Source organism: Amblyomma maculatum, chromosome 9 (assembly GCF_055883805.1).
Source record: "Amblyomma maculatum isolate TAMU_Amacu chromosome 9, ASM5588380v1, whole genome shotgun sequence".
NCBI lineage: Eukaryota > Metazoa > Arthropoda > Arachnida > Ixodida > Ixodidae > Amblyomma > Amblyomma maculatum.
In genome coordinates, this window is record NC_139352.1 from 48,351,948 (window position 1) to 48,373,860 (window position 21,913).

Genomic DNA, 21,913 nt, shown 5'->3' on the forward strand with positions numbered 1-21,913 from the left:
GCGGAGGGGCAGGAAACTGGTTTTCCACATCCCTCCCTCCTTAAATGTTCACCCATGGTTGTCGAGAGCCGCTCCTTGGACGCCATCCGCGAGGTAAACACCAGGCTTAGCAGGGCGATCCAAACGTTGGTGTCATCCGACGAGCAGCAAGGTGAAGGGGCCCCCCTGTCCATCGGCAGGTCCCAGAAGCCAGCATGACGGGAGGGTGTTGTTCCCGCTGACGCGCCTTTGTTGGCAGGTATGGGTTGGCCTCCTCTCCCGTCAAGCCGGACTGGTTCCGTGAGACTCCGAGCTTCGGTGATTCACGGCCGCAGGGCAGCAGGCAGGAACGTAAACAATGGCAGCAGGTCCAGGCGGCTTCACTTGATATCTGCACAACCCTCCGGATCTCCAAAAAGGTTGAATAAATTGAGCAAAATGACCATTTGGTAAAATGCGGGCCAATGCGAGTGCCAAACAATTTTATCCGGCACCGCACTGCGTTCCGTTAATCCGAACGAAGCACGGGCATCCGCGGTTCGTTTGCCGGCATAATAATCTGGTTCCACAAAATTTCCGATTCTCCTTCTCAGCTCAAAAATACCAAGTTCATTTGAACGAAGTTAGCTTTCTCTAATTCAGCGAGATGTTCGGCTACAGCGAGGTCAATATAAAACAAGCAAACCGCATTTGCGCATGCTGTATGCCACGGTTAGCCTGTCCTCCGATGTGCGACAGGCAGCTCCCAAAAAGAGCCTTAAGCCTACTCGCTCTAGCGCTAAGGACAACCGCGAGGATGTGCATCTCCGCCAAGGAACCCAGGGTGGCCCTACTCGCTCGCTGCCATCCAAAGGCAACTTCTGAGCGAACGGCGCCCACCGCGTCCAGCGGTGTCGGAGCGCCCCGGTGCTTTCCGGCAATCACGGCTGCAATACCAGTCAGCCGATTGCGGCACCTGGCTCCCAGAGCCAGAGACAGAAGAGGATATATTTACAACTATATACAAGAAAAGTAGGGCCACCGTCCCGGCTGAGGCACTCACTCGCTTCCGGCGTGCTGTTCTCCGTGGACGGCTCGGTCTCGCGCTCCATGTACGGACCTCGTGGCTGCACCTCTCGAAGGTCTCGGCACACAAACACACACACACACACGAATAAAAATGCTCCACACGCATAAACACACGCACACACACACACACACACACACACACACACACACACACACACACACACACACACACACACACACACACACACACACACACACACACACACACACACACACACACACACACACACACACACACACACACACACACACACACACACACACACACACACACACACACACACACACACACACACACACACACACACACACACACACACACACACACACACACACACACACACACAAATACATGCACGACCATTTGCTCTCGCTGCAACTCCTTCCACCTCGCCGTCAAAAAAGCATATTAGCCTTGCTAGCATAGCGATGTCGGGTCAGGCCTAATATTAAAAGTCCGGGCAGGCACTCCACGCCGCGAACTGACTATCGTCCTCAGTCCCTAGGGATGGGTAAGTAGCTCAAGTGCTTCTGCACGAGAGAACCACGTTGAGGCGCCATTGTGGTAATATGAGGGGGGAGCGGTCTTCCGCCCCGCTCCTACTCCGCAGGTGCAGCGTCCTCGCTAGCGACCCGCGGAGGGGAACAAAGGGACAAAGGACGGGGACAACACAGCGTTAATACTCCAAAACTATTTATTGCACTTGCAAATAATACAGAGCATGCCGGCTAGCTATACATCAACAAGGTTTTCCTTGGAAGGGCAAGGCTACGTAAGAAGGACTTTTGACTCACTGGCTGGGGAATGGGGGTGCGACTTCGGCGGCGGACATTTGAACGCGCCGTGAATATGGCGGCCGGGATCTCCCGTGCGCGCCGCATTCTTCGGACGAAGCCATACCACGACGTTTGCCGCGGGAGGCGGCGAGAGCGTGCGGTATTTACCGGTCGCTTCGCCGTTGGGAACCAGAAGATGGGCGGTCGTGCACGACGGGTCCTCCCGTGTGCGCAGCGTACTCCGTGCCCGCTATCCCCCGGCATTTGCCGGGAGAGGCGGCGGGAGACGACCGCTCTCGCTGCCGGCTGGATCCAGAATCTCTTTCGTCTTCTCGCGGGAACCCGCGTAGACCTCTTGGCGGCGCACCCCTCGCTGGTCTCCTTCCCCCAAGGGGAGGCATTTACCTCCTCTCCCAGCCGGCGCTGCCATGAAGCTAGTTGGGGTGGTTGTGGTCGGTCACGGCGGAGGGGCAGGAAACTGGTTTTCCACACTATGCACACCGAACTCTGACTACTGCGGAACAAAACTGCACTATTACCGAGCAAGAATGTTCATCTGGGCTGTTCAGAAGTTTCATCCTTACCTGTACGGCCGTCACTTCACGGCCATCACTGACCACCACGCCCTATGCTGATTATCCTCTTTGAAAAATTTGTCCGGTCGTCTCGGGCGGTGGATCCTCTGCCTTCAAGAGTACGACTTCACTGTCACTTACAAATCGGGCAAGAAGCACAAGGACGCCGACGCTCTCTCTCGTTGCCCTATTGCTTCGCCATCGCAACACATGTCCTCACATTCCTCTCCTGTCCCAACGGAGTCACGCGATTTAAACTCTACAGTTATCCACTCTTTATTTGAGCGCCGCCTCTATTGCTCCCATGCCAGACATAGACTGTAATCTGGCTCACCACCAGAGTGCTGACCCTTACTGTCGAAAGCTGATTGATGGTCTCACCGGTGTTATGAGACCTCCAAATGCCCGTCTTTGTTTTCGGCTCAAACATTTCAAGTTACAGAATGGCACATTATTTTGGCACAACTACAGCCCACTGGGCCACACCTGGGTTCCCGTAATTCCTTCTTCCCTGCGTCCTCAAATTCTACAAGGATTTCACAACGACCTTACCGCAGGTCACCTTAGATACCACAAAACCTACGACCGCATCAAAAGTCGTTTCCTCTGGCCTGGCCTTTCAACCTCACTATTGAAATATGTAGTGTCTTGCATCCCTTGTCAACGCTGCAAGCGGTCTACGTCGCCTCCTGCCAGTCTCTTACAACCTCTCCTATGTCCTTTCACGCCTCTCAAGTCGTCGGAATAGACTTATATGGCCCCCTGCCCTTGACTCCAGCTGGCAACTGCCGAGTCGTTACTGCCGTTGACCACCTCACCCGATACGCTGAAGTCGCACCACTTCCTTCCACCTCCGCTTCCGAAATCGTCAACTTCTTCATCCACACCATACTTCTCCACGGCGGCCCTCGCCTCCTCCTTAGCAATTGTGGTAAGTCGTTCCTCTCCACCGTCCTTGCCGCAGTGCTTCATGCTTCAGGCACAGTGCACAAAACTACATCTCCTTACCACCCTCAGACCAATGGTCTCACTGAACACTTTCATCGCACCCTTTCTGATATTCTATCCACCTATATTCACCCTCAGCACAACAACTGGGACTCTTTACTCCCCTTTGTCACCTTCGCCTACAACACTGCCGTTCAACAAACCACCACCTACTCTCCATTTTTTCTTGTTTATGGCCACCACCGTACCTTCTCACTCAAAGCATCTTTCTTCTCAGTTTCCACTCCTTCTGCCGCACCTTCCCATGAACAGTTTGTGTCTCGTATCACCCACTGCCGTGATTGTGCCCGCCTTCAAACTGAAGCCACTCAAGCTTCCAGGGAAAGCACATATGATACAACCCATCGCTCAGTGTCTTTCAGCCCTGGAGACGAAGTGCTACTCTGGACATCTACTCGCATCCCCGGCCTGTGTGAAAGGTTTCTGAGCCGTTTTATTGGCTCGTACACGGTTCTAGAACAAACTTTTCCAACTATCTCATCACACCTGCATCGCCTGTTCGCGATCACCGGTGTCGCGGCACTGACACCGAAGTAGTGCACATGTCGCGTTTTAAACACTAACTGCCGACCTTAAGCTATAATTTACGACCAGGATGGTCGCTTTCGTTTTGGAGGGGGAAGGTTGTAAGCAGTGTGAGTGAACTTCATCTTCATCTAAGTGTAATCATTATCAAGTCGTGGGAAAAAGACGAAGTGGTGATGAGCTGGGGCTAGTCAGTAGCTGCTGCTTCGGCTTATCTGAAATAGAAAGGTGAATTCGCTGGTGCGACTGTCTGCCTCACGAGATATATATATATTATAATGTAATGAGCACCTTGTTCTCCCTGCATTTGTTTGCTGATTAGCCTAATGTTTGCCATATGGGCCTTGTTTCTGAAAGCCTTGATGTCGCAGGTAGCGCCCAGCTCCCACTCTTCCTTTAAGTTGACATTCCACATGACAGCTGAGGACCACCGACAAGGGTGGTTCTGGTGAGCACCGTCAAGTGTAGGTTACACGCCACACAAATATTGAGCAAACTTGAACACTGAATAACCACTATTGTAGCTTAGTTGATAAGAGTACCAGACACTATATTCGAGGTTCACAGGTTTGTATCCCACCAGTGACCTGTGGTTGTTTTTTTTCTTTCTAATCAATTATTTACAAGATTTTATTGGTATTTCACATTTATTGACACATACACAGGCACACACACAGATCAGTTAGACTAGCTTTTTACTCGGTTAACATCTGGTTGTTTCGTTCTTCTACCTTCCAGACTGTTACCGTCATCATTGATTGATCCTTAAAGACCTTGAGCGGGCATTATTTTTGGGGAAGCAAGGACTAGTAGAGAATGTTCATTGTCGTAGATTTTTTATACAATGGAAAACAAACAAAAAGGCATGGTAACAACATTGCAATACAGTGCATAACAATAGAACAATGCAAAAACCAAATGGTCAAGGGCACCAGTGCATTCATGTCAGCATATGCTTACACATTAAGGCGGTTTATAGAAGCACAATATGCACAAAGTAGTACGCAGACAAATGACAGGTCGTATATGTTAGTAAAATTTGAGAGAGCGAACAAAGCAAAACTCACTTTTGAGGCTACGCAGACAAATGACAGGTCGTATATGTTAGTAAAATTTGAGAGAGCGAACAAAGCAAAACTCACTTTTGAGGCTACAGTAAGGTAGTTAAGAAAAATTTAAGTCAAAATGCTGCTCATTTTAATTTAGCAATTTGGACAGATATTAACAGTCTAAATTTCAAGTTCAGACATTCCTGGACTATAGATTTCGGAATCGAATTCCATTCATCAATGGCCAGTGGCAAGAGAGACCTATTGAAGGTATTTGTGTAGCCTGTTATTAACCTTTTCAAAATTGGCCAACGGGCACTGCCATATTGGAGACTGGGCTGTGCTCATAACACAGAAAAAAGCTGCGGATTCTGCGGAAGGAACCACCACCGGCCTGAATGTTTCACGTTTGGCCTCAGACCTCCTGGAGGCCAAACGTGAAACGTTCAGGCCGGTGATGGTCCCTTATTTTCATAATGTGTCACACCATATGAAGAAGATAGCAAAGAGGCATTCTATCCCTAAGCTCTGCTCCCGCACGTGCAGTGATGGGCGTCTTGGCTGCCAAATCAGGCACCGAACTACTCATGTTCTTTGCACCATTGGAGTGGTGTATTCCATCCCACTTTCCTGCGGGAAGACGTACATCGGGCAGACTGGCCGCTGTATTAATAAGCGACTGAGGGAGCATGCGCTAAATGTTAAGAAAGATGACAAAGGTGTTCATCTCGTGTCCCATATTCTTGCTTGCGAGTGTGCACCGCGATTTCATGAGACGACGATTCTTGGCAGAAGCAAAAATAAACACGCGGTTGGCACTTGAAGCTTTTCATATCAAGAAAGAAGGCGAAAACTGTATTAGCGATATTAGCTACAACCAATGGTAGCTGACGGTAACAAACTGGATTCCAAAGGCAGGAAAGCGTAGCAGGGGGAGGCAGAAAGTTAGGTGGGCAGATGAGGTTAAGAAGTTTGCAGGTGTCAAGTGGATGCAGCTAGCACAGAACTGGGTTAGTTGGAGGAATATGGGAGAGGTCCTCGCCCTACAGTGGGTATAGTCTGGCTGATGATCACGATATGTAGAATTTTTATAGCCTTTGCCTATTACCTTATAAAATGAATTGGAAGCTAATGCTGTATTTTTATTACATAGTCTTTGGGAATTATTATTTAAAAACTGTGGTGGTGAAAATTTATAAGTTGATTTGTGTATGCAACAGGTCAGATTAAATTTGCAGAACGTTTCATTTTGTTCTCCCCCTTTCCAACAGAGCAGGAGAGAGGCAAGATCAATTCACAATTGTGCACCTAACTGTAATTATGACTTGGTCCGTTATGAACACTATGCACATTAATGCTTACATGAGCACCACCGAAGCACGTCGGGTAGCTCTGCTTGAGCAGGCCAAAAGCAGCTTTGTAGCTCTCGGTGCTTTGAGAGCTGTGCAGCAGGACCGCTAGCGGCAGCGCTCCAACCACGGTCGCTGCAAGCACCAGCGTTACGCTGCTTTGGGACTCATCGCATGAGGCTGTGCTGTCGATGAATATAATCTCCTTGGCAGAAGTCAGCCCTTGCGTCCTCTTCATTATTTGGGTGACTATAAGAGCTGCCCAGCTGGTACCATCTTCAGATTTTGTGATCCTGACATCGATCCCTGCGAAAGGTGACACGTGCTTTTAACCTTGTACTATCGACTGTGTCAATGCTTCATGTGACGTAACCAGAACACTATTTTCGTACAAAATAATAGAGACCTTTCTTTAGATCCAAGCAGGGAGGTAGAAAATAAAAGCAAAATGCAATGAGAAGGCAAACATTAATTAAAAACATGAAATAAAATTGCAGTATACGACAAATGCATTTTCTAAAATATGCTATAAAGTTTGTTGCCAATGGTAATCAATACCATTTGTAGAGGTAGAGCTTGCCACTCGGAAATTGTTCTTAGAAAGTGAAACTTGAGAGCATTAGTATGCATTAAGTGTGGTGTTCATCTGTGATTATGATGACAACAATTTCTGAATTTTTCTAAACCTTTAGGTAGGTATATACAGGCCAAGAGAGATGCCTAGTATGGCATGATTTCATTGTGGAGAAAGGGTAAGGCTGACAGTCACTGAAATGAAGGAAAGCATTAGGGAGAATATTTATATCATCTCCTAATTTGTGGTGTTGATCAATGCAATTATTTCTTTTGCCTGAAAGATAATTTATTAGAGAGTAGAAATGTGTTCACAAATGACTATATGGGGAAGGCAGCAATTGTGCGAGAACCGCCTGTGCTTCTGTGATATCAGGAGCAGTAAGACCCTCTTTGGTCCCACCCTTGTTGTGTAGCAAATGGCCTCCGTTTAGGTTATTTACTTATTTTTGACCGGAAATAATGTGGTGCCTGCATTAAATTAACACATGAAAATAGAATGAAGTGTAAATAATAGGTGGTAATGAGAAATTTTATTTCGGATTCTCAAATGAAAGCAGTAGTAAATGCAGCATGAAAAGAAAATTATGTAAATATTCTGAGACACAAAACATTGCTGTTATACTACATGACAAACCTGTAAGCTTCGATTCCGTGTGTAAGAAAGACTCCAAAGCATAATTGCTATCTGGCTAACACTACGACCCATTACTACAGCAACAACCAGATAGGCAGGGATATTTTTGAAGCTTACTGCATTGCTAAGAAGCCGGTCACATGTGTAGCATAACAGTCTTTTGTGTTACAAGGAAATGAGATAGCCTTCATTGATAAGTGCCTTTCATTGCAGCATAATCCTTGATGTTTTGTTTTGGTTTCGCACATTTCACCGTATATACTTTCTAATAAATCTTAAGTTGTTAGACAGCACCCGTGTCGTCCTCTCCTTTGTCTCTTTTGCACTTTTCCACAATGTGAACTACTTTTAACCCACCCAATACAGTTTACTGTTTATCATGGCTTTCCACACATAATTTTTAAAACCGATTTTTAATAGGGCGCCCTTGCTGAGCAGATATGCGTATATAATTGAGGGCTTTGTAGAGCTGTGCATGTAACAAAAGTCAGAAGTCTCTGGAATCATGGAAAACACGCAGAGGAATTTCTTTTTTTATTTTGATAGTGTGGTTGATTGAATTGGGAAGTTTTTCATAAATGATATTTTAGATGTCGGATCATTAAACAGGACACAAAAAAGACGAAATAATTACTGTTTGTGCTATCCAGGAGTAAGGTTTCACTGCTGGCAAACAGTTATCAAGCTAATGACTGCAAACACCTTTTATAGGCTATTGTACACTTTCTTTTATGCCTTGTTTGCACCGTATCATTCTTATGGTGCATTCACCCTTTTTTTCACCTTCATATCACGAGATTTTGCATTTCACTTAGTATAAGCCATGTTCACCTTATCCAGCAAGTAACATGGCAATCATATGGTGTCTATGAGGCTGTGAGAAATTCATGGTTTTGAATCTTAGCCATTCAATCTTTTTTCTGGGGTATTTTATGTGACGCAGTACAAACACAGACATGTCACTTTATATTGCTCCTGCCAACTTAACATGTTATACCCACTATCAACTCTCACAGGCTAGATGCATGCTCATGACAAGTTTAAGATATGAAAATATTCACTGCAGCTTGTAACGCTAAAACATTAAATACCACATCAAACCAGTGGGATTTGTCTACATTGCATTTTCATGCACCAGGCCTATTACTATGTTAGCGGCTCCTGTGGCAGGCACAATGTTCACGAGACAGAGAACTGACTGTTTGGCCTGCAAATCTCAAAGTTCCAGGTATTGAAAAGTGGAGACTAACATGGCCATTGCTCCGAAGCTTTATGGTTAAAGCCTGACGTGGCCTCTAGAAGGGAAAAGAAAACTGTAATGCAACCTCAGATGTCGGCCTTTCCAGGCTGCAACAACGTTATGGATTTATGCCCTGAGGCTATAAAATCGCAAAAAAAAAATTTCTCCATCACATAGTACTGTTGAGCATATTGCAACTTACCGTTATGAAGATAGGCTGGTGCCTTTTCAGCCAGCTTAGTCAAAGGATCTGCAGTACTGCCAAAGTGTTCCTTCCGCCAGACCCGGTACCAGTTGTAGACTGTGTTGGCACTCGGGTTTACAGCACCACTCGCCAGTTTTTCTAGCCCGTCATCCTCTACTTCCAGCTTTCGTTGGTGTAGTGCTATGGCCTCTGCTGGGCTGTGGCCATCATTAAAGTAGGAATGAAATGCTGCCCGAGTGTCAGACGTGCTCCGCAGCAACCGCAGGCCATCCGCGCAGTCAGTAGCATGATTATGGTCATCCATGACCCTGATGACAGCAGGCAGCGGCACAGTTCGCTTCAAGAAGCCATCCCTCTTCTTTGTGTCCTTTGTGACTTTCTTGACTTTTATGTCAACGAAGGCTGGGCAGTTTGTAGCGTTCCGGCCAGCAGTCTTGTTGCGACTGCTATGCTGGCATCTCCACCTTTTGTGGAATACAATCCTAGGGAAAAAATGGGGGGCTATAAGAATGGCTTCAAAATAGTCACAAGCAAAAGCTATGGGAAGTATGGTTTGACATGCTTTAGCAAGGTTGTAGAGGGGGTTTGCATTAGGGGGATGCTCAAGCTTCACCTTAAGAGGTAAAAAGCAAAGCCTCAATTGCCTGCGAAGTTCTCGGCGAATAACCATGCATTACACCAGTGTTGAGTGCTTTATGGTACGGTTAAAAAATATTCTTATAGCAGCTGTCCATAGGCCACTATTAGGATACAAAACCCAATTTTTTGAATTAATGAAAACTTTGTTGTCAAGCCTCCATTCAATGCAAGGAGCCTTCTTAGTTATGGGTGATGTGAATATCAATATGCTTGGTGAAGATTCATCTTCTGAGTGCCTAGAAACCATACTTCGCGCTTCCACTTGTTCGAATATAATTTCCTTGCCTACCCATGTTACCGATACCGGTGCCACACTTCTAGATATCTGCATTACCAATTGTACATTGTGACCAGTGCTTATCAGGTGTGCTTTCCCTTTATATCAGTGACCACATCCCAGTTTTTACATGTATCCCAACATGTATTAATGACGTGCAATTTGCCTCTTTCACCGAAACTGGTCATGTACGCTGATGACACAAATATTTTTTTCTCCGCACAAACCTCTACCAAATTGAACACTGTCATAAATAGTTATTTGAGCAAACTTTGAATGTTAAAAATGCTAAATGTATTATTTCGAGCCTCATAACAAAGTCTGTGACACTGAGCTAGTCCTACACTTTCAAGGTGCAGCATTGCAGTGTGTGACTTCAGAAAAATTTGTAGGCGTCTGGTTTGAAGAAACCATGTCGTGGAACACACATGCTAGCAAGTTGGCGATAGAATTAAGCAAAACAGTTGGCTGTCTCTATAAGCTGAGAGGATTACTTCCAGTAAAGCTCAAAAAAGCAATATGTTTTGCTAATTTCTACTCTAGTCTTTCATATTGCATTTTAGTTTGAGGAGCTACAACCATCCATAATTATAATAAACTAGAGCGGCTACAAAAAAAGGTGCTACGAATTCTTGACAACTTTTATGGAAACCCTAGCCAGCTATTTACTGATCGCTTGTTTACTAAACATCATATGCTTAAAGCAACTAAATTATATGATCACAAACTGTCTCTCTATATGCATAAATGTACCCCTCCAAATGATACACACATCCCTTGCATGCTTACAGCTTACGTAGGGAAGTAAAACCAGTGCCACATACACGAAAAAAAATTATGGCCGGGCCACTCTTGACTACCGCATACCATCACTTTATAATAAACCTAAAGCCCACATTGACTTTACTGCTCCACCTAGCGCATTTAGACACGAATCAACAAATTTTATGATGAGGCAATGAATATTACTGTGATGTTCATATTCATTTATGATATCTGATGTGTGTATAATTCTTTAGGAAGTGTAAACGCTGCTTTTGCTCTCATGTTCATATCCATTTTTATTGTGCTGTGAAATGCACTGCGAGATGCTGCCTGTAGGCCCAGTCAAGCTGTCTGTGGTAGCTTTTTCCATGGGGGACTTGTAGGTTGGAAATAAATTGGAAAGTAGAATGCCCCACCACTTTTTATTATGCTTTTTATATATTTTTACTTTAAGTGTGTTTTGGGGGAAAGTAAGGTGCAGGTTTTCGGTGGGCATCTGCACCAGGTCATACTGCCGTTTCATTCTGCGATTGTTAATAATAATAAGTGGTTTATGGGAAAAGAAAGTTGCAGTATTTGTCTTTTTCTGTGGACACCTAAAAATAAAGATTAGTTTTTGGCGTAAGAAAAGTGCGGTATGTCCACTCAAGGTCATTTGGATGATGCCAGGCGAATTCAAAGTTGCATCCCAAGAAGTAGAGCTTACAATCTAAAAATATAAATTTACATTCCAGCATAACTAAGCAGACTTTTGTTTCAATTCATATATTAGAAAAATGATACATTGAAATTACACTATACTCATTTATTCTTCATTTAAGAAGCCACATTAACTTGTGCATTATGATGCTGGGCCATCAACAAATTGAATGCACAGATACTATCACACAAAATGAAACAACCAAAAACTTTCAGTTCAGTAGAGAGAACATTGGGTGTAAGCAAAATTAGTTAATCAAGAGAAAACTACAAGGAACGAGCACATGCCAAGTCAGGTAGTAAAATACCTTTTAGGATCGGCCACTTCCCAGTCGACTACCCACGACGTACTCGTAGCATTGCTGTAGCTGCTCAGCCACTCGTACGCGTCCCCATCAGTGTTGAGGGCGACACGAAAGCATTTGACGTTCTCTTCTGCTGCAGCGCACTACGACAATGAAGCCGGTAATGCAGGCAAAAAGTTCAGCAGAAGCCAAGAGCGCGCGTACGGCGCTACACGAACGAAAAATTCAGCAGCAGCCCGAAGCGTGCACAGTTCAGCAGAAGCCAAGAGCGCGCGTACGGCGCTACACGAACGAAAAATTCAGCAGCAGCCCGAAGCGTGCACACGCGACGTTACCCGGCAGGTAGGCAGTGAAGCGCACAAACGACGTTACAGGGCAAAAAACGTTCAGCAGCAGAACGTCCAGAAGCGCGGCGACAAAAGGCGCGCGCGCGCAACACCCAACAAGCGAGAGGTGCAGGGAGCAGGACGTCCAGAAGCGCGGCGACAAAAGGGGCGCGCGCGCAGCACCCAATGACGGGTGAGTGGGCGGCCCCTCAATGCCGCAGCGTCGGCACACGGGGGCTGTGCGACGAAAAACTTGTTCCCTGGAGGGCTCCGAGGAGACAGGGTGCATTGGGTAGCGAAACTCATCTTCAGGTCTTCGGGTTGGACGCCGGAAATAGCGAGTAGGTGGTGGTTGAGGATGATACTCATAGTGCTGATCATAGTGCGACAAGTAGTCGGGCGCGGGTCGTAGCGAGGCGGGTGACCAGGGCTATCGAACCTTGGCGTTGGGCTGTTGGAGCAAGCGTCCGCGTGTGCCGTATTGATAGAATTCACAACGGGCATCGAAGGGAACAAGGAGGGAGGCCCTCGAGAGCCGACAACGTCAGAGGGCAAAGATGATGGAGACCGTACAGGAGGCTCAAACCGCTGCGGTTCCTCGCGAACTATTTGCCGGATCGTCGACGACAAGTCCATGAAGTTATCTTCAATGCTCGCCACAGATGGAACGTTGGCGAGCCGCCCAAATTTTGGCGTTATGCGACGAGTCTTCAATGTCTCGCATGCCGAATTACATCACAGACGGCGTTCAGGTCACCTTTGGCAATTAGAAAATTATAAACATCATCTGCGATGCCCTTCAGAAGATGTCCTACTTTATCTTCCTCGGTCATATTAGCGCTTGCAGTTTTGCATAGCTTCAGAACCTCCTCTATGTAAGTTGTGCATGTTTCCCCAGGTAGCTGAGCTCTATGCGTAAGCGTGTGTTCCGCTCGCTTCCTTCGTGCAAGACAGTCGCCGAAGCACTGCCGCAATTCAGTAACGAAACGGTCCCAGGTGGTAAGAGAGTCTTCGTGGTTTTCGAACCAAACAAGAGCGGTATGAGTTAGGAAGAAAACCACTTTTGCGAGCTTAGCGGCAGCGTCCCATCGATTGTAGCGGCTCACCCGTTGGTAGTGGGTCAACCACTCGTCAACGTCCTCGCCTGCCGCTCCCGCGAAAGTCCGGGGCTCCCGATAGTGATGCGAAGAACTGTTCGCTGCGCCCGCAGGCCGGTCTTCAGCCTGGATCACCGCGTCACCACGGGCTGCTTGCGGGTCATCGGCCGATTGCATGGCGCTGGTTTGCGGTTCGAGGCCCGCAAGGCGACGACTCCGGCGAGGCTCCAGTTGTGTCGGTGCTGTCTGTAGAGCCAGGGATCGTTACCCGGCTTCTCCATCACAATGTTACGCCCTTAGCGTCGCGACGGAGACGTTCTAGTCGGTTCAGTACGCTAGGTACACACGGCTAGCGGGAACGACACAAGTGCCACAAGACAGAGGTCGAACGGGCGCGCACACTTCTTCTTCCTCTTCCTTCTCTCTTCATCCTTGCTCTGTTTGAGAACAAGTCCGTAACAATATTATACTCGAATGGAATGGTATCCATCCGAAAGTTGGTGCAGGCGCAATCACTGTTCCTGAAGCTCTGGAGTTTAGAGATAACAGTGACCGGGTGAATAAACCGGCGGTGGAAACTAGCAAAAAACGACTGGAAGATTGGTGGCTTAAAAGCAGAGAAGTGACATAATGGTAGTAATGTAGGAACAAAATTTAATAAATAGAATGTTTAGTTAACCATTTCTATATTCCATCCATCCATCCTCTATTCCATCGACACGCGAATGTTTTTTTTTTTTTTTTTTTTCATCCGGTGGAAAATTGCGCGGCACCGGGATTTGAACCCCGGCCCTCTTGCATGCGTGGCGGATGTTCTACCGCTACGCCACCGCTGTGTTTATTTTCTTTATTGCATGAATTGGTACAAATACATCAGTAAAAGATCGTGATTGCGATGCCCCTTGGCTGACAACCGTGTCTAATGGACTTTCGTTACCACAAGTTCGCCCATCAGACTCAAGACCTCCTCCGCAGCGTCTTGCTGCTTCAAAATTTCTTTTAGTTTATACACTTGTTCAACAAAATAATCACATACAGATCGTGCATCGACATCACAGTGTCTATAAGCCATCCTACTCCTCCAAATATTGTGAAGGCCCAGTAGCATGATGAGGTCATACTGAAAATCATCATTAATAGTTGTCAAGTACCGAATTCCACGTGGCGTCAATGGCAGGTCTTTTTTAAGTGTCCTTTGTAACACATCCCAGTAAAACACCGCATCCCAACAATCCAGGAACACGTGCTCAACTGTTTCAGGTTTCCTACATAGTATACAGTTTGAGCCCCAAGGTACAAAAAAGGCCCTTTTCTTCCATCCATGTTTTGACTGGGAGGGTTCCTGTATGCAATTTAAAAAAGAATGTTTTTACGCCCGGTGCAACAGTCATGTTTTTAACTCGTTTGAGCACATCTTTCCCTGGGCCTTCACAGTATAAAGTTCTGTACAATGGAGCTGGGAACAATTGTGAAATAAGATCCTCGTACAGTCGCTTAGGTGGTACCGTCGCTAAATACTCTACAGAGTACCTCACGCGCAAAAACTTCAACGACCACACCACTTCTCGCAGGAAGCGTGACACAGTGTATCCCCGAGCAGAGCATGATGAGACTATAAACTCTGGAATTGCACTGGGTAGCATGATTTGCATAAAGGTTCTCAGGAATGCATCTTTTTGGTCACGTAGGAAACAAAACCTTAAAACCATCTACCGCACATATAGATGCATTAGAGACAACCCTCCGTCTTTAACTCGCCGAAAGAGATTATCTCTGCTAATTCGTTCCCAGTTCGACGACCAAATGAAGGCCGCAAATACACGACGGAACCTTTCTATATTGCTTCGAGCACAATACAACACTTGAAGTAAATACATTATTCTTGCCACCAAAAAGGTATTGCATACAGTCACACGGGCGAAAATAGAGAGGTTACGTCCCATCCATCCTTTCGTCCTTCCCCGTATTTCTTCCGCTTTTTCATTCCAGTAATTCGTATTTTCCCCGTATTTGTCCAATGGGACTCCCAAATAAACTCCGGGCTTTGTAGCCCATCTTACTCCACAGAAAGTTTCTGGTTCCTCTTCCCGTTCCCCGTGCCAGACTCCGAGACTTTTCTTTAACCCTTCATAGGGCACAAGCAAACAACAAAAGCAATACTATTTTTTAAAGGAAGACGTGTTTATTCAACTCAAGAAAATAAGTTTGAAACAACTCGCTAGATTATACTTGATTGCAATAACGCACAGAAGGTGGGACAACATATGTCCCACTGTACGGATAGGGTTATAAAGCAGGGTGGGACAACGCATGTCCCGCTGAGCATGAGATGCTGTCATTTGGTGGAGGGTTTCGTTCAAAAATCGCTCATTTGCTGAATGGAAAGGCGAAGAACACAACACACAATGGCACATTGCAACCGGCACAGAGGAACTTTGTGCGCACCTCCGAGCGCTTTGTGGAGCACCAGCGGCACCTCCTCCTTGTTCCAGATGCCTTTGGGAAGTGATCCTTTCCTTGAAATCTGACTTCATCTGGGACTCCACACATCAAGGTGCCACTGTTTCGACCATTTTTGCGCTGGAAGTCCCCTCGCGATTTTCTTCCAGCACGAAAGGTTTGCCGATTTATTAGCTGTCGCCCGAGAATAAGTTTGAAGAACAAAAATTCGATGTGTTGTGCATCGTCAACAACAGCTGTGTACTGTATGAAGGCATTTACAATCGCTGCATCAAGGAGGAAGTAAAATATCCTGTGCCATCCCTTTTTTGATCTTCGGTCTACTGCATAGGCATTTCGCTTTTGATCGAAGCGGTCAAAACCACCCATCCAACGATTATAGTCCTTCAGTGCTTTGGGGTAGTTGAGCTCAATTTTTTTGCCGCAAGGTAGCTTTCGCTCTACTGAGCTCTCTTCCGTAGGGTCGTGATAGTTCGACATTATGTGAACGTTTTTAGTGTCCCGCCATTGATATACGGAGATTGGCCCTTTCGACCTATAGATGAAGGACCCACGGATGAGTTTGTTGTCCACTTTTACTTCAGGTGGTAGGTCCTTTCTGTTTGGCCTGAAAGTGCCACAAGAGAATACTCCTCGCTGTCTCAGACGCAGAAGTAGCTTTGAGGAGGAGAAAAAGTTGTCGAAGAATACTTGCGAACCTTCTTCGATGACATCCTCGACTAGAGAAAGGACAACATGTTCGCCAAGTCCTAGGTCACCTGGTCGATTTTCTGTGCGTCCTGTGTACAGATCAAATTTCCACAAGTGCCCCGTTTCACTATCGGCAAGGCTCCACATTTTGTAACCACGCTTGATCTTAGGCTTCATTGGCATATACTGCTTCATTGATGATCTGCCTTTGAAAAGAATCATAGACTCGTCAACTGCAAGATGCGAGGAGGGCTTGTACTCATCCTGAAAAGTCCTGTTCAGCATATTCATTAGAGGCCTCACCTTGTAACATCGGTCATAGCTTGGCGCGGTCCTTGAGGGAAGCTTGGAGTTGTCGTTCAGGTGCAAACAGTTCATTATTTGCTGAAACCGCCTAAACGACATGATGCTGGAGATTTCTGGTACGTTGAAGAAACTATCTGAACTCCAATTAAAAAAAAACTTGTGGCAAAGGATGAATGCTCATCAGAATGAGCATGCCTATGTATGCTTTCAGCTCGTGCACTGTTATTGGCTCCCAAACTCTTTTCGCTTGTTGGCTTGCATAACGATTTGTCTCTTCAACTATCATCTGCCATACTTCATCAAAATACAAGGTGAATGCATCCCACGCTCGGCTTTGCGGATTCAAGTTTACAGAAAATGTTGGGGGCTTTTCATTGATTACATCAGGAATGTCGGTCGGCAATCCTGCAATCCACCCTGTTGATTGAGGTTCTTCATTTTCATCTGATGCAGGATCATTATTGATGCCTTTATCAAGCACTTTCTTCCCTTTCTTTTTCTTTTTTCGACATGTTTTACGGATTTTAGGTGCTGGCTCGTCAATGCTATCACTTTCTGATGTTTCAATCGGCACAAGGGCTGATGAGGACGGCACATTGAAATCGTCGCTTGAGGAATCAGTGAATCACTACCGTAGTCATCCGGGAGGCTGAAGAATACTTCTAAAGCCTCTTCAGCAGTAAGGGTTTTCTTACCTAAGGAAAAAATGAATAGATCGGTTTTTTTCAAGCGAGTACATGTACTAGGGAGTAAACGTGAAGCAAACAATAACACGTGCTATATCAGATTTTCATATATAAATCATGGTTCGCTGTATGCAAACAGAAATGCTTGTAATGACACAATCTAGACACATACAGAACTACGGGGAATGGAAAATAAGTCTTACCAGCCATTTGGGAAGGGTCACACGGAAGTCCGAAAATCACCGAGAAAGAACCTCCACATCTCGAAAAAGGCGGCACATTTGAGCGCTTATTGGACTGCCTACGCCACCTTGTGTGGCGAATATAAACTAGGATATAGTTGACTGATCTATTCATAGATGGCACAAATAGTACTTGACGTTCCAGTTGACTTCACATTTTCGCTACCATGCTTTTTCTAAAACCATCCAGGTGGGACACGGGTGTCCCTATGAGGTATAAAGGGTTAAATTAACAGCACTACTATACCGCTGCGCTGCACGTAGGTGCAGTACCTACGGCGCAGTACGCAGGTACCTACGCAGGTACCGGCGCAGTACCTACGTGTAAAAGAACGCTCCGTGCTCCAACGTCAATGGAGAAATATCGGGTGCTCAGAGGAGCAAACGTGAAGTGATGAGAAAAACACATTGCGGCATCTTCAGCAGCTACACTTCCGGGCGACTTGTTTCGGAGGGTGGTTGGACTGCACATTGTGATTCTTTTCACCAAATAAACAAGTTACATAGGTAACTTTCTTCAACCGTTGTAGTTCACTTTTGAATGTCTATGCACTTCAGCTGATTATCGGTATATTTATGTTCTTTATTCTCGTTGGTGTATACTCTAAACGTTGTTTTGTAGGTTGTACTTTTATACTAATCACTTGTTACACTGCTTCCCTTTTTGTTTTTTGTTTTTATACTTTCACCTCACTTGCTTTGCTCTGGGAGGTCCCCCCGACGGTCTTCTACTACGGCGCCTCCTTCTGTACAACTGTTACTGTATTCATTTGTTGTATGTATACGTATGAAAGAAGCTTCAAACTACTACAAAAAATTATGGAACATGATTACTATTAGGAACTGCAGCAGCGAAGAGATTGCGACACCAAAATCAACTTTCATTGTAATGATCCCTTACCGATATCCTAGGTGCCGCTGCCTTCATTTCATATTCGGAACTCCATTTGGCAGCATATTTCTTCCGGGTGTTTCATCTCTCAAGCATTTTGCAGTCCTGCACTATGAGGCAGCTTTACAATCCGCATTTCCAAAGCGGAATGAATGCGATACAGCAGGGACACGGAAGATGCGAACAAGGGAACGAGAATCATATACAGCGCATATATTTCTGAAAGACGTGGAAAAGCGCTTTCAGAACTTATGTGCACGTGTGCAGCTGTCTCCGTGTGACACGCGAGGGCATGATGCCGCTTTCCAGTTCCGTTCTGCATTCCGAAGTCTCCGCACCGCATAGTACCTTCATCGCCGCTGTACCACATGCGTACAAAACCAGCACCAGCAGCAACAGGCATCCACCCTTCGGATGCCCGGGGGACAGCGAGAGGAGATGCTGTGCCGAAAAAGGCACACCACCTCGCCTTGTCCACCACACACGGCGGCTAAGTGTACAGCCGGATCTTACAAGGATCCGGAACGACACCAGTAAGAATCTCAGTCCCCGCAACACAGCGATCGAAGGCAGAAGTGCTGCAGGCGCTGGGATTCGAACCAGCGTCTTCGCGTGTGCGAGCTCAGCACGTTACCCACTTAGCTACCGTGTGGCACGGCTTCCAGGCGACACTCGCAATAAGTGTTGCGTGGGGGATGAAGCGGTCATACCGGAGCATGCGCCGTGCCTACTTGCTGCTTTCTACGCGATAGTGAGAGCGTGAAGCATATCTCGCGATATCGGGTGCAGCCTCTGCAGCGTGCGCGCTTGATATCGAATGCAGCCGCTGTAACTTTCGTGCCTTGTCATGCATGATTACGTCTTGTCACATAATTCCGTGCTTCGTTGTCCGGACGGCGGATATAAGAAAGGTGCAAACAAGGAGAACGGTCCTATATTTCAATGATGGGCGCGCTTTTTGATACTTTTATAGTGAAGTTCGCTTTTGATGACGTTAACGTAAAGAGAGGGCAAGCAGATCGGTTGAATGAGGCCGATCCTCCTCACACGCACTCTGCAAATAATTTTTTTTCTGCTGACAGAATATTGATTTCATAGCATGTATATCGATTTTTTCTCGGGATCAGTATGCGAAGTATGAAAGACCTGAGGAGGAGGTTTAAGTAAGGGATGAGTACCGTAAATATGGGTTGGAAGTGTTCGCACGAAGCGAAATTGAAAACGACCGCTAATATATAAGCGAAGTTCGACAAGTACGGGCACGTGGAGATGAAACATAGTACGCTACGAGTGCATTGCCATGTGCGGGCTGTCGGGGGAACGTAGGGCGTGTAAGCAAAAGTGGATTTATCTATGCAGGTATCTGTAAAACATGAAAAGGCCGAGGTTACGGCGGCGAAGTACGAAGTGGAACACACGGATTTCACATTGTTGTTTGGCTTGTCGGGTTTAACGTCCCAAAATCGAGTCAAGCTATCAGAGACGCCGTATACTGGAGGGCTCCAGAAATGTCGACCACCTGGGGCTCTTTAACGCGCAGTGATATCGCACAGCACACGTGCGCCTTCCTTTCGCCTCCATCGAAAGCGCCGCCGAGGCCGGGATTCAATCCCGCGCACTTCTGCACAGTTGTCGAGCGCCTTAATCACCGGGACACCTCGGCGGGCAAAATTCAAATTCGACGGCATCACTCCAGAAACATACACGCGAAATCCATACCGTCATTACTCTTTTGATCGCTGCATTGTAAGCCTTCCAACTTTTTCACAAGTCTTTTTTATCCCTCTCTGTATTAGGCACACGCCATTTATACCGGGTGTCCCGGCTAACTTCGACCAAGGTTTTCAAAATAGGATTCGGCCTAGTCCACTGAAACAAATGCAGAGATTTGCAGAGTCGCATATGCTAATCTCCTATAGTTTTTTCTCTACAGTTATTTAGTACATACTAATTAGCTAATTATTTAATTATGAACTTCAGAGAAAACACGTGGATGCAGACGTTCATCTCGAAAAACATTTAGCTGCGCTGTTTCCATCACGCTATGATTTCCGCCGCGCTATTTACAATCCTTCAAAAATACTGTCACGTGACCAGCCAAATTCGCCAAATGCACACAACCAGCATCATCGTAGAGAACTTCAATTATTGAGCCAGCAGTAAAACAATTGGGGCGGAAGAGTAGTTGAGGGAATATTAGTCCCTATGAAATCGTGGCGACTTGTAAACTGAACTCGGGAAATCTAATTAACAGCTTTCTCACACTTTATAGAATAGTTCCTTGGAAAGGAGGCCATTCTGGTTAACGAAGGAGGGACTAGTAGGAGCAGTGTGACCAACAACTCTGGTGGAGTGCCCCGCATCAGTAATCGAGAACTGGCTCTGAGAAAAACACCGTTGAAGCTGAAACAGCCCCTCCCATGAAAGCGTATGTATGCTAGGAAGTGATATGCTTCCATTGCTCTCTCAAGAGTTTAATGGGATGACTTTCGCGAACACTTTGGTGGCTTCTCTTCGTAGCTGCAGGATGGTGTTACCATTAGTTATTCTTCCGCCGCTTGTAACACGGGCGTAAGGAAAAGCTGCTGCTTTTCCTTCGGGACATTTTCGTCAGTCGAGGTCTCCAGAAAAGCGGTGCTTGGAGCGGCTGGTTCGTGCATCCCAAAACGCGACCAAAGCCGCTGTAGCAGTTCGGAATCGAGAAAGGTCACCAGGGCGAAGGAAAAATCCTCCCTTGAGAACCAGGGAAAGGACTTCGAACGGGTGCGTGCTCAGGCCCAGGCTTTAAGGCTCTAGTTGGTCGGTGGAGGCTGCGTTGAATACAACTGTTACTCGCAGTGCTATAGGCTGTTTGCATGGCGAAAGCATTGCAACCTACGTAACTCCAAAGCGTTGCGTACTAAACGGCCATTGATCACACCGGCTGCAAGTTAGTTTTACTATTACTGTATTTGTATTAAGATATACTAATTAATTATTAAAACTTTTTCGCCGTACTCCTCTCGTTCTCAGAGCTTCTCTACGATTTGTCGCTCTCCTACGTTGTCAAATAGCCCCTGCAAGCATACACCCTCCTCGCACGATGTTGACTGGAGGGGTGCTGGTATGTTGCCACCATGTCAGTTATCTTTTGCTTCCGCTCAAGCACAGTCTCCCACCTCTTCGCTAGAGAGGAAAAACAGCTTGACGCGGAGCAAGCTTAATTCATGGTGTCTTGACGCATTTTTCGTCGTTGGGATCGGGAAGTTCGTGGCAGTTATCGCCATAGAATTGACCCGAAAGTGGTTGTCGATGTGAAAAGAACACAGTAAGACACCAGCTTACGTGGATGATCAAGTGACTGATTTCAACCGTTCCTGCTCACAGCCACTACATGAGGGCTTTCTGGCACGTGAACCAAAGGTCCTGAGGCGTTTAATTCAGTATTTCTTTATATGTTAAATTAGCTAAGCGATTCGCTTACTTTTTATTAGACATTTTCACTACATGTGCGAAGTGCCCTTTAACCTGTGCCCTGTGGTGTGTTCTAAATTAGAGGTCATGT

The 21,913-nt window shown here is 46.3% G+C and overlaps 1 protein-coding gene across 1 annotated transcript; it reads right to left on the reverse strand.

Moving 5' to 3' along the window:
• Positions 1 to 3,408: 3,408 nt before the first annotated feature.
• Positions 3,409 to 15,405, reverse strand: LOC146179011 (uncharacterized). Its single transcript, XM_084580096.1, has 4 exons — positions 15,367 to 15,405; positions 11,674 to 11,813; positions 8,983 to 9,467; positions 3,409 to 6,636 (listed from the first exon to the last, which is right to left on the reverse strand). The coding sequence occupies exons 1-4, from the start codon at positions 15,403 to 15,405 to the stop codon at positions 6,290 to 6,292; spliced, it is 1,011 nt and encodes a 336-aa protein (XP_084436222.1). The 3' UTR covers positions 3,409 to 6,289.
• Between the last annotated feature and the right edge of the window lie 6,508 nt (positions 15,406 to 21,913).